At 74.2% G+C, this 12,472-nt stretch overlaps 2 protein-coding genes across 2 annotated transcripts; both read right to left on the bottom strand.

Annotated features, from left to right (window-relative positions):
- Positions 1–329: 329 nt before the first annotated feature.
- On the bottom strand, positions 330–4,033 carry EMD (emerin). The gene is made up of 6 exons (XM_087771365.1): positions 3,965–4,033; positions 3,176–3,259; positions 1,045–1,116; positions 901–961; positions 553–602; positions 330–467 (listed from the first exon to the last, which is right to left on the bottom strand). Exons 2-5 carry the CDS (start codon positions 3,255–3,257, stop codon positions 569–571), a joined length of 249 nt encoding a protein of 82 aa, XP_087627491.1. The 5' UTR covers positions 3,258–3,259; positions 3,965–4,033; the 3' UTR covers positions 330–467; positions 553–568.
- Positions 4,034–4,152: 119 nt separating this feature from the next.
- Positions 4,153–12,360, bottom strand: LOC148054020 (synaptophysin-like). The gene is made up of 7 exons (XM_087771311.1): positions 12,286–12,360; positions 11,437–11,502; positions 9,112–9,236; positions 7,648–7,843; positions 6,515–6,706; positions 5,090–5,372; positions 4,153–4,534 (listed from the first exon to the last, which is right to left on the bottom strand). The coding sequence occupies exons 1-6, from the start codon at positions 12,301–12,303 to the stop codon at positions 5,091–5,093; spliced, it is 879 nt and encodes a 292-aa protein (XP_087627437.1). The 5' UTR covers positions 12,304–12,360; the 3' UTR covers positions 4,153–4,534; position 5,090.
- Positions 12,361–12,472: the final 112 nt, after the last annotated feature.

The following is a 12,472-nucleotide window of genomic DNA, read 5'->3' as shown; positions in this document are numbered from 1 at the left end:
GGGGGCCATGAGGGGTCTGGGGGTCCCAGGGGTCCCGGGGGTCCGGGGGTCCCCGGGGGGTCCCTGGGGGGGTTGGGGGTCCTGGGGGTCCCTGGGGGGGTTGGGGGGTCCCTGGGGGCCATGGGGGTCCCTGGGGGGGCCATGAGGGGTCGGGGGGTCCCGGGGGGGCTGGGGGCCCCTGGGGGTGATTTGGGGGGTCCCAGGGGGGCTGGGGGGGCCCTGGTGGGGGCGGGGGGCTCAGCCCTGGGGGGGGGGCGCGGGGGCAGCGCGGGGGGCGCCCCCGCCCGCCCCCCCGCAGGAGGAGGAGGAGGAGGAGGAAGGCGCCCAGCAGCGCCAGCGCCAGCAGCTGCGGCCCCAGGGGGAGGCGGGGGCGGGGGGGAGGGGGCGGCGGGGGGCGGGGGGCCGCAGCGGCCGTCGGGGCTCCAGGCGCAGGGGGGCCCCTCCCCCACCCCCGGGGCGGGCGCGGCCTGGGGGAGGGGCAGAGGGGTCAGGGGGGGAGGGGCGGCACCACCCCCCGCCCCTCCCCCCCCCCGCGGCCCCCTCCCCCCTCACCTGGCCTCGGGCTCCGTCAGGCTGGGGGAGGGGCGGGGGCGCTCCCCGATCTGGGGGGAGGGGGGCGTCAGGGGGGGGAGCCCCCAAATCCCCCGGGGGGCCCCCCGCACCCCACCCCGCGCCCCAAATTCCCCCCCAGCGACCCCCCATTTTCCCCCCCCGCGCCCCACAGACCCCCCCCCCAACCCCCCCCAGGGCCCCCCAACCCCCCCCCAGCCCCCCCGCGCCCCAAATCCCCCCAGGGCCCCCCCACCTGCCCCCCCGCACCCCAAAGACCCCCCCACTTGCCCCCCCAGACCCCCCAGGACCCCCCCAAATCCTCACCCCCGCCCCCCCGCCCCCCCTCACCGGCTCCCGGGCCCTCGCTGCCCCCCCGCACTCCGGGGGCCCCGGTCGCAGTCGGCCTCATCTGGGGGGGGGGGGGGCACAGGGGGGTGAGGGGGGCGCAGGGGCCCCTCCCCCCCGCCCCCCCCGCCCCCCGGCCCCACTGACCGGCCCCCCCCCGCCGGCGCCGCTGGCTCTCGTACTCGAAGATCTTCTTCTCGTAGAGCTTCCGCGTGGAGCCTGCGGAGACGGGGGTCAGCCTGCCCCACGGCGACCCACGGCTGCCCCACAGCCTGCCCCATGGCTGCCCCACAGCCTGCCCCACGGCGACCCACGGCTGCCCCACAGCCTGCCCCACGGCGACCCACAGCTGCCCCACAGCCTGCCCCACAGCGACCCACAGCGACCCACAGCCTGCCCCAGGCCTGCCCCACGGCGACCCACAGCGACCCACAGCCTGCCCCATGGCTGCCCCACGGCGACCCACAGCTGCCCCACAGCCTGCCCCACGGCAACCCACAGCTGCCCCACAGCCTGCCCCACAGCGACCCACAGCCTGCCCCATGGCTGCCCCACGGCGACCCACGGCTGCCCCACAGCCTGCCCCACGGTGACCCACGGCTGCCCCACAGCCTGCCCCACAGCGACCCACAGCGACCCACAGCCTGCCCCAGGCCTGCCCCACGGCGACCCACAGCGACCCACAGCCTGCCCCACAGCGACCCACAGCCTGCCCCATGGCTGCCCCACGGCGACCCACAGCTGCCCCACAGCCTGCCCCACGGCAACCCACAGCTGCCCCACAGCCTGCCCCACAGCGACCCACAGCCTGCCCCATGGCTGCCCCACGGCGACCCACGGCTGCCCCACAGCCTGCCCCACGGTGACCCACGGCTGCCCCACAGCCTGCCCCACAGCGACCCACAGCGACCCACAGCCTGCCCCAGGCCTGCCCCACGGCGACCCACAGCGACCCACAGCCTGCCCCACAGCGACCCACAGCCTGCCCCATGGCTGCCCCACGGCGACCCACAGCTGCCCCACAGCCTGCCCCACGGCAACCCACAGCTGCCCCACAGCCTGCCCCACAGCGACCCACAGCCTGCCCCATGGCTGCCCCACGGCGACCCACGGCTGCCCCACAGCCTGCCCCACGGTGACCCACGGCTGCCCCACAGCCTGCCCCACAGCGACCCACAGCGACCCACAGCCTGCCCCAGGCCTGCCCCACGGCGACCCACAGCGACCCACAGCCTGCCCCACAGCGACCCACAGCCTGCCCCATGGCTGCCCCACGGCGACCCACAGCTGCCCCACAGCCTGCCCCACGGCAACCCACAGCTGCCCCACAGCCTGCCCCACAGCGACCCACAGCCTGCCCCATGGCTGCCCCACGGCGACCCACGGCTGCCCCACAGCCTGCCCCACGGTGACCCACGGCTGCCCCACAGCCTGCCCCACAGCGACCCACAGCGACCCACAGCCTGCCCCAGGCCTGCCCCACGGCGACCCACAGCGACCCACAGCCTGCCCCACAGCGACCCACAGCCTGCCCCATGGCTGCCCCACGGCGACCCACAGCTGCCCCACAGCCTGCCCCACGGCAACCCACAGCTGCCCCACAGCCTGCCCCACAGCGACCCACAGCCTGCCCCATGGCTGCCCCACGGCGACCCACGGCTGCCCCACAGCCTGCCCCACGGTGACCCACGGCTGCCCCACAGCCTGCCCCACAGCGACCCACAGCGACCCACAGCCTGCCCCAGGCCTGCCCCACGGCGACCCACGGCGACCCACAGCGACCCACAGCCTGCCCCACAGCGACCCACAGCCTGCCCCATGGCTGCCCCACGGCGACCCACAGCTGCCCCACAGCCTGCCCCACGGCAACCCACAGCTGCCCCACAGCCTGCCCCACAGCGACCCACAGCCTGCCCCATGGCTGCCCCACGGTGACCCACAGCTGCCCCACAGCCTGCCCCATGGCTGCCCCACAGCCTGCCCCACGGCTGCCCCACAGCCTGCCCCACAGCGACCCACAGCCTGCCCCATGGCTGCCCCACGGCGACACACAGCTGCCCCACAGCGACCCACAGCCTGCCCCACAGCCTGCCCCATGGCTGCCCCACAGCCTGCCCCACAGCTGCCCCACAGCTGCCCCACGGCGACCCACAGCCTGCCCCACGGCTGCCCCACCACAACCCACAACCAGTGCTCCCAGTCCCCCCCAGTGCCCCCAGCCCCACGTTCCCAGTGCCCCCAGTGCCTCCCAGTGCCCCCAGTGCCTCCCAGTGCCCACCCACGACGGGCCCGTGGGGGATGCGGCAGCTCTTCAGCTTCTCCAGCAGCTCCCTGTCCGTCAGCCCCCGGTAGCTCTGCATGGCTGGGGGAGGGGCGCGCGGGGGGGGAGGGGCGCGCGGGGGGGGGCAGGGGTCACCTGTGGGTCGGGGGGGCACCCGTGGGGTACGGGGGGCAGGGGTCACCCACGGGTCGATGGGGGAGGGGGCACCCGTGGGTCTGGGGGGGGGGTTATGGGGCGCCCGTGGGGGTGGGGGGAGGGGTTATGGGGCGCCCGTGGGTCCGGGGGGGGGGGGGGGGGGTATGGGGCACCCGTGGATCCGTGGGGGGGGGAGGGGCGGTTATGGGGCGCCCGTGGGTCCGGGGGGGGGGGGAGGGGGGTTATGGGGCACCCGTGGATCCGTGGGGGGGAGGGGTTATGGGGCGCCCGTGGGTCCGTGGGGGGGAGGGGCGGTTATGGGGCGCCCGTGGATCCGGGGGAGGGGGGGGGGGGGGGGGTTATGGGGCGCCCGTGGGTCCGGGGGGGGGGGGGGGGTTATGGGGCGCCCGTGGGTCCGTGGGGGGAGGGGTTATGGGGCACCCGTGGATCCGTGGGGGGGAGGGGGGTTATGGGGCGCCCGTGGGTCCGGGGGGGGGGGGGGGTTATGGGGCACCCGTGGATCCGTGGGGGGAGGGGCGGTTATGGGGCGCCCGTGGGGCGGGGGAGGGGGGAGGGGGGGTTATGGGGCGCCCGTGGGGGGGGGAGGGGCGGTTATGGGGCGCCCGTGGGGCGGGGTCCCGCAGCCGGTACCTCGGGCTCTGCCGCTCGCCCGGGGCCGCGCAGGGAAGTGACGCGGGGAGGGGGCGTGGCCCCCGAGGGCGCGGCCCATCCCCGGGGGGTGGAGCCGCTCCGGCAGCAGGGCGGAGTCCCCGCCAGGCCACGCCCACCCCCGCTGCAGACCCCGCCCCCCCCCGTGGGCCAAGGAGGCGGCGGGCGCGGGCGGCTTCACCGTCAGCTTTATTTCCCGCGGTGGGGCCGGGGGGCGCAGCCCTGCCCCCGCCCCCCGCCCCCCGGCCCTGCCCCACACTTGGGGGGCGGCCGGGGGCCCCGAAACGTCACGATCACGGCACAAGACAGACACGGGGGGGGGGGGGGCGGGGCACGGCCGTGGGGCGCGGCCATGGGGCCGTGGGGCGGGGCTGTGGGGCGGGGCTATAGGGCGGGCTATGGGGCAGGGCCGGGGGGCAGAGCTATGGGGCAGGCTCCGGCCCCACCCCCGCCACGGCCCCGCCCCCGGGAGGGCGTGGCCCAGGCCCCGCCCCTGTTCGCCACCGCGCGGGGCGGCTCCTCGTCACAGCGCCCCCTGCTGCGGGGGAGGACCTGGGGGGGGAGGGGTGTGCGTCAGGGCGCCCCCTGCCGGCGGGGCGGACCGGGCGCCCCACGGGGGGAGCTGAGCCTCCATGGGGCGCCCCACACCCGCTATGGGGCACCCCACCCCCATGGGGCACCCCCCAAACGCCGCCATGGGGCACCCCCTAACTGCCCCCGCCCCCCCATAGGGCACCCCCCGCCCCCCCATGGGGCACCCCACACCCGCTATGGGGCACCCCACCCCCATGGGGCACCGCACCCCCACCCCCATGGGGCACCCCATCCCCCCATGGGGCGCCCCACACCCGCTATGGGGCACCCCACCCCCATGGGGCACCCCCAACCTGCCCCGCCCCCCCCCCTAGGGCACCCTCCGCCCCCCCATGGGGCACCCCACACCCGCTATGGGGCACCCCACATCCCCCATGGGGCACTGCACCCCCACCCCCATGGGGCACCCCCCAAACTGCCCCCGCCCCCCATAGGGCACCCCCCGCCCCGCCATGGGGCACCCCACATCCCCCCCACCGCCACCCCACATCCCCCCGCCCCTCCCCCACTCACCCTACATCTGGTTGGCGAAGGAGGTGGGGGCCCCCTGGCCGTACCCCCCCTCGGGGGGGCCGTACCCCCCCTGGCCGTAGTCGGGCTGGTAGCCCCCCGGTTGCCCGTAGCCGCCCCCCGGTTGCCCGTAGCCGCCCTCAGGCTGCCCGTAGCCGCCCTCGGGGGCCGGCGCCTTCTCGGGGACCCCCGGGGGGGCGCGGGCCCCCAGGCCCCCCCACCCCGTCTCCTTGAAGACGAACCAGATGTTGCCCGTCCACAGCACCAGGTTGAGGAAGCCGAAAACCTGGGGGGCAGAGGGGGGCTGTGGGGGGCTGGGGGCTGGGGGGCGGGGGGGTTGGGGGGTATTGGGGGGCTGTGGGGGGCTGGGGGGCTGGGGGGCAGGGGGGTTGGGGGGTATTGGGGGGCTGTGGGGGGCTGTGGGGGGTTGGGGGATATTGGGGGGCTGTGGGGGGCTGGGGGGCTGTGGGGCGGGGGGGCGGGGGGGTTGGGGGGTATTGGGGGGCTGTGGGGGGCTGGGGGGCAGGGGGGTTGGGGGGTATTGGGGGGCTGGGGGGTATTGGGGGGCTGTGGGGGGCTGGGGGGCTGGGGGGCGGGGGGGTTGGGGGGTATTGGGGGGCTGTGGGGGGCTGTGGGGGGCTGGGGGGCGGGGGGGGCAGGGGGGTTGGGGGATATTGGGGGGCTGTGGGGGGCTGGGGGGCTGTGGGGCGGGGGGGCAGGGGGGTTGGGGGATATTGGGGGGCTGTGGGGGGCTGGGGGGCTGTGGGGCGGGGGGGCAGGGGGGTTGGGGGATATTGGGGGGCTGTGGGGGGCTGGGGGGCTGTGGGGCGGGGGGGCGGGGGGGTTGGGGGGTATTGGGGGGCTGTGGGGGGCTGGGGGGCTGTGGGGCGGGGGGGTTGGGGGGTATTGGGGGGCTGGGGGGGCTGGGGGGCTGGGGGGTATTGGGGGGCTGTGGGGCGGGGGGGCAGGATAGGCTGCACCCCACACCCTCTGGGGCCGGGTGCTATAGGGGTTAGCGCATGCATCGCTATGGGGCCAGACCCCCCCTGCTGTGGGGCCTGGGTGGGCCAAGCCACAGGGCTGAGCCGTGGGGCCGAGCCGTGGGGCTGGGTGCCGTGGGGCTGAGCCATGGGGCTGGGCACCATGGGGCCGAGGCGCGGGGCCGATCTGTGGGGCTGAACCGTGGGGCTGGGCGCCGTGGGGCTGGGCGCCGTGGGGCCGAGGCGCAGGGCCGATCTGTGGGGCCGATCTGTGGGGCTGAGCCGTGGGGCTGAGCCGTGGGGCTGGGCGCCATGGGGCCGATCTGTGGGGCTGAGCCGTGGGGCTGGGCGCCGTGGGGCCGATCTGTGGGGCTGAGCCGTGGGGCTGAGCCGTGGGGCTGGGTGCCGTGGGGCTGAGCCGTGGGGCTGGGCGCCGTGGGGCACTCACCACCGAGGTGTTGAGGCCGGAGGTGCGGGGCGCGGCCAGGGCGCGGCATCGGACCCCCGGGCGCTGGCAGCCCCCGACCTGGGCCAGGACCCCCGCGGGCGCGGTGGCCGCCTTGACGTCGGCCAGCGCGGCCGCCCAGGCGCAGGAGCTCACCAGCCACAGGAAGGCCAGCGCCGCCGTCACCCCCAGGTCCTGGGGGGGCGGGGGGGGAGGGGTCAGGGCACCCCCCGAGAGGGGGCGACCCCCAACCCCGCCCCCGCTCCGGAGCCCCCCGAAACCCCCAGCCCCCGCCCCGGGGGTCCCTCCCGGCCCCCACCCCCCCGAAAGCCCATCCCAGAGCCCCCCCCCCCATCCCCCCCCCCCCCAACCCCCCGTCTCCCATCCCCCACCCCAGAGCCCCCCCATCCCCCCAACACTCCCATCCCCCCACCACCCCATCCCCCACCCCAGGGGCCTTCCCCATCCCCCCAAACCCCCCATCCCCCACCTCAGGGGTCCCCCCAAATCCCCATCCCCCACCCCAGAGGTCCTCCCCATCCCCCCAACCCCCCCATCCCCCATCTCAGGGGTCCCCCACCCCCCACCCCAGGCTCCCCCCATCCCCCCAAACCCCCCATCCCCCCAAAACCCCACCCCCCACCCCAGAGCCCCCCCCCCCCATCCCCAAACCCCCCATCCCCCACCCCAAGGGTCCCCCCCATCCCCCACCTCAGGGGTCCTCCCCGTCCCCCCAACCCCCCCACCCCCCACCCCAGGCTCCCCCCATCCCCCCAAAACCCCACCCCCCACCCCAGAGCCCCCCCCCCCATCCCCAAACCCCCCATCCCCCACCTCAGGGGTCCTCCCCGTCCCCCCAACCCCCCCACCCGCCACCCCAGGCTCCCCCCCATCCCCCCAAAACCCCACCCCCCACCCCAGAGCCCCCCCCCCCCATCCCCAAACCCCCCATCCCCCACCTCAGGGGTCCTCCCCGTCCCCCCAACCCCCCCATCCCCCATCTCAGGGGTCCCCCACCCCCCACCCCAGGCTCCCCCCCATCCCCCCAAACCCCCCATCCCCCACCCCAAGGGTCCCCCCCATCCCCCACCTCAGGGGTCCTCCCCGTCCCCCCAACCCCCGACCCCCCCCCTCACCAGGCGGGGGCCCCTCCCCCCGGGCCGGTAGCCCTGCGGCAGCAGCAGGTAGCCCCCCAGGGCGGCGGGGGCGTAGAGGAAGGCGCCCACCCCCACGGCCACGAAGAACTGGGCGGCCGAGGAGTGGTCGCCCACCAGGAAGACGCGCTCGGGGGGGCCGCCGCAGCCGGGGGCCTCGAAGTAAACCTGGTGCAGCCTGGGGGGGGCGTCACCTATGGGGGCTATAGGGGCCCCACACCCGCCACGGGGGCCCCGAGCCCCCCCAGCGTCACCTATGGGGGCTATAACATCCCCATAGGACCCATAGGACCATGGGACCCACAGCCCCCCCCCCGGACCCACGGCCCCCCCAGCCCCCCCAGGTCCCTCAGCGCCCCCCAGCCCCCACGGGGCCCACGGCCCCCCCATAGCCTCCTCATACCCCCCCCCGGCCCCCCCATAGGCCCCCCAGCCCCTATGGCGCCCATAGGCCCCCAGCCCCCAGGCCCTGCGGGCCCCTTAGCCCCCCCATAGCCCCCCAGGACCCATAGGCCCCCAGCCCCCCATGGCCCCCATAGCCCCCATATCCCCTATAGCCCCCCATGGCCCCCACCCCCCCACCCCGCCCGGCCCCCATGGCCCCCAGTCCCCCAGCCCCCGTAGCCCCCAGCCCCCTATAGCCCCCATGGCCCCCATGGCCCCCATGGCCCCCAGCCCCCCCAGCCCCCTATAGCCCCCCGGCCCCCATGGCCCCCCCTGTCCCCTATGGCCCCCATGGCCCCCAGCCCCCTATAGCCCCCCCGGCCCCCCGGCCCCCATGGCCCCCCCAGCTTCCCCCAGCCCCCGTAGCCCCCAGCCCCCTCTAGCCCCCATGGCCCCCATGGCCCCCAGCCCCCCATGGCCCCCCGGCCCCTATGGCCCCTATGGCCCCTATGGCCCCTATAGCCCCCCGGCCCCTATGGCCCCCAGCCCCCCATGGCCCCCCCGGCCCCTATGGCCCCTATGGCCCCTATGGCCCCCCGGCCCCTATGGCCCCTATGGCCCCTATGGCCCCTATAGCCCCCCCGGCCCCTATGGCCCCCAGCCCCCCATGGCCCCCCCGGCCCCTATGGCCCCTATGGCCCCTATGGCCCCCCGGCCCCTATGGCCCCTATGGCCCCCAGCCCCCCATGGCCCCCCCGGCCCCTATGGCCCCTATGGCCCCTATGGCCCCCAGCCCCCCATGGCCCCCCCGGCCCCTATGGCCCCCATGGCCCCCCGGCCCCTATGGCCCCTATGGCCCCTATGGCCCCCATGGCCCCCCGGCCCCTATGGCCCCTATGGCCCCCAGCCCCCCATGGCCCCCCCGGCCCCTATGGCCCCTATGGCCCCCAGCCCCCCATGGCCCCCCCGGCCCCTATGGCCCCTATGGCCCCCAGCCCCCCATGGCCCCCCCGGCCCCTATGGCCCCTATGGCCCCCATGGCCCCCCGGCCCCCCCCCGCACCGGAAGGGGTAGGCGAAGGCGACGGCGATGGCGGGGGCGCTGCGGTTGGGGGCGGGGCACTCGATGCTGAGGCGCAGGGAGCCGGCGTAGCCCCCGCAGGTGGCGAAGGCGAAGATGGAGAAGAGCTGGGGGGAGGGGTCAGGGGGCGGGGGGGCTGCCCCTCCCCACCCCCGTCCCCGCCCCCCCGCCCCCCGCCCCTCCCCCCCCCCGATAATCCCGGATTACGGCGCTGACCCAGATCTGGGGGGAGGGGGGGAGGGGGCCGGGGGGGGGGGGCTATAGGGGTCCGGGGGGCTCTGGGGGCTCTATAGGGGTCTGGGGGGTCCAGAGGGTGGATATAGGGGGATGGGGGGGATGGGGCTCCAGGGGGTACATATAGGGGCCTGGGGGGTATATAGGGGTCTGGGGGGACTCTATAGGGGCCTGGGGGGTATATAGGGGTCTGGGGGGACTCTATAGGGGCCTGGGGGGTATATAGGGGTCTGGGGGGACTCTATAGGGGCCTGGGGGGGTATATAGGGGTCTGGGGGGTATATAGGGATTGGGGGGGACTCTATAGGGGTCTGGGGGGTATATAGGGGTCTGGGGGGGCTCTATAGGCGTCTGGGGGGTATATAGGGGTCTGGGGGGTATATAGGGGTCTGGGGGGTATATAGGGATTGGGGGGACTCTATAGGGGTCTGGGAGGCGTATATAGGGGCCTGGGGGGCTCTATAGGCGTCTGGGGGGTATATAGGGGTCTGGGGGGGTATATAGGGGTCTGGGGGGGCTCTATAGGCGTCTGGGGGGTATATAGGGGTCTGGGGGGCTCTGGGGAGGTCCAGAGGGTGTTTATGGGGGGTCTGGGGGGCTCTATAGGGGTCTGGGTGGGGCATATGGGGCTCCAGAGAGTATATATAGAGGTCGGGGGGGGGGTCTATAGGCATCTGGGGGGCATATAGGGGTTCAAAGGATATATATAGGGGTCTGGGGGGGCTCTATAGGGGTCCAGAGGGTGTATATAGGGGTCTGGGGCGTGTATGGGAGCACTATATGGGAGTCTGAGGGGCTCTGTCGGGGTCCAGAGGCTGCATGGGGGTCTGGGGGGGCTCTATAGGGGGTCTATAGGGGTCCAGAGGGGGTCTGGGGGGGGTCCGGGGAGTATATACAGAGGCCTGGGGGGTATGGGGGGACTATATGAGGGCCTGGGGCACTATATAGGGCTCCAGAGGGTATATATAGGGGTCTGGGAGGGGTCGGGGGGCTCTGTGGGCATCTGGGGGGTATATGAGGGTCTGGGGGGTATATAGGTGCTTGGGGGGTATATAGCGGTCTGGGGGGAGGGTATATAGAGGTCCTGAGAGGTATATAGGAGTCCGGGGGGGTATATAGGTCCCAGAGGCGGTATATAGGTGCTTGGGGGGGTATATAGCAGTCTGGGGGGGTTACATATAGGTCCTGGGGGGTATATATAGGTTCCAGGGGGGTATATAGGTCCTGGGGGGTATATAGGTGCTTGGGGGGGTATATAGCAGTCTGGGGGGTTACATATAGATCCTGGGGGGTATATATAGGTTCCGGGGGGTATATAGGTCCTGGGGGGGTATATAGGGGTCTGTGGGGGTATAGGGCTCCGGAGGGGTATATAGGGGTCGGGGTGGGTATATAGGTGCTTGGGGGGTATATAGGTGTCTGGGGGGTATATAGGTGTCTGGGGGGTATATAGGTCCCGGGGGGTATATAGGGGTCCCGGGGGGTATATAGGGGTCCAGGGGCGTATATAGGTGCTTGGGGGGTATATATAGGTCCCAGGGGGTATATAGGGGTCCGGGGGGGTATATAGGGGTCTGGGGGGGTATATAGGTCCCGGGGGGTATATAGGGGTCCCGGGGGGTATATAGGGGTCCGGGGGCGTATATAGGTGCTTGGGGGGTATATATAGGTCCTGGGGGGTATATAGGGGTCTGGGGGGTATATAGGGGTCCGAGAGGGTATATAGGTGCTTGGGGGGGTATATATAGGTCCTGGGGGGTATATAGGGGTCTGGGGGGTATATAGGGGTCTGAGGGGGTATATAGGTGCTTGGGGGGTATATATAGGTCCTGGGGGGTATATAGGGGTCCGGGGGGTATATAGGGGTCTGAGGGGGTATATAGGTGCTTGGGGGGTATATATAGGTCCTGGGGGGTATATAGGGGTCTGGGGGGTATATAGGGGTCTGAGGGGGTATATAGGTGCTTGGGGGGGTATATATAGGTCCCGGGGGGTATATAGGGGCCTGGGGGGGTATATATAGGTCCGGGGGGGGTATATAGGGGTCCGGGGGGGGTATTAGGGGTCCCTCACCCACTCCAGCAGCTTCAGGAAGCCCAGCGGCTCCTTGACCACCCGGAACTGGGCCCCGGCCACCAGCTGGGGGGGGGCAGGGACCCTCAGAGGGGGCGACCCCCCCCCAAGGGCAGCTGCGCCCGTGACCTCACGCGTGACGCCGTGCTGACGTCATACTCCCCCCCTTTACTGCTGCATCATCACCACCACCACCACCACCATCATCATCATCGCCCCCGGACGCTGCGGCACCGCCCCCCGCTGCAGCCCCCCCCGAGGGCGAAGCCCCCCAAATCCCCCCCCCTTCGCCCCCCGGTGCAGCCCCCCCCAATTCACCCCCCAACCCAGCCCCCCCAAATTCAGGTGCCCCCCCATGCAGAACCCCCCAAAATGCAGAAACCGCCCCAAAACGCAGCCCCTCCCCCCTCCAATTCAGCCCCCCCAGTGCAGCCCCCCAAACACAAACACCCCCCAGTGCAGCCCCCCCCCCCCCAATTCGGGTGAATCCCCCCAAAATTCAGGTGCCCCCCATGCAGAACCCCCCCAAAACGCAGCCCCCCCCCCCAATTCGGGTGAATCCCCCCAAATCCAGCCCCCCCCCCAAATTCAGGGCCCCCCAATGCAGAACCCCCCCTCAAAAGGCAGAAACCCCCCAAAACGCAGCCCCCCCCAAATTCAGGTGCCCCCCCCAATGCAGCCCCCCCCCCAAACCACAAATCCCCTCCCCCCATGCAGCCCCCCCCCCCGTTTTGCAGCTGGGGGGATTTGGGGTCCGGGGGCGGCGGGGGGCGGGGGGTCTCCCCCGGCGGGGGGGCGGCGGGGGGAGGGGGGCACCCCCCGATTGGGGGGGCGGGGGGGGGCCCCGACCTGGTTGATCGCCTCCATCCTGGGCTCGGGCAGCCGCAGCGCGGGGGGGGGGGGGGCGGGGGCGGGAACAGCCGCGGGGGGGGGGCGGGAACAGCGCGGCGGGGCGGAAGTGACGCGGTGAGGCCGCGGCGGGGCGCCGCCATCTTGGGTGAGGGCAGCGCTCGACGCCCGCCGCGGGACGGACCCG

This window comes from Nipponia nippon, unplaced genomic scaffold, assembly GCF_047370975.1.
Source record: "Nipponia nippon isolate SJK-2023a ecotype South Korea unplaced genomic scaffold, ASM4737097v1 scaffold_35, whole genome shotgun sequence".
Lineage (NCBI taxonomy): Eukaryota > Metazoa > Chordata > Aves > Pelecaniformes > Threskiornithidae > Nipponia > Nipponia nippon.
The sequence above is the reverse complement of the archived record's forward strand: the minus strand, read 5'-3'. Positions and strand labels throughout refer to the sequence as shown.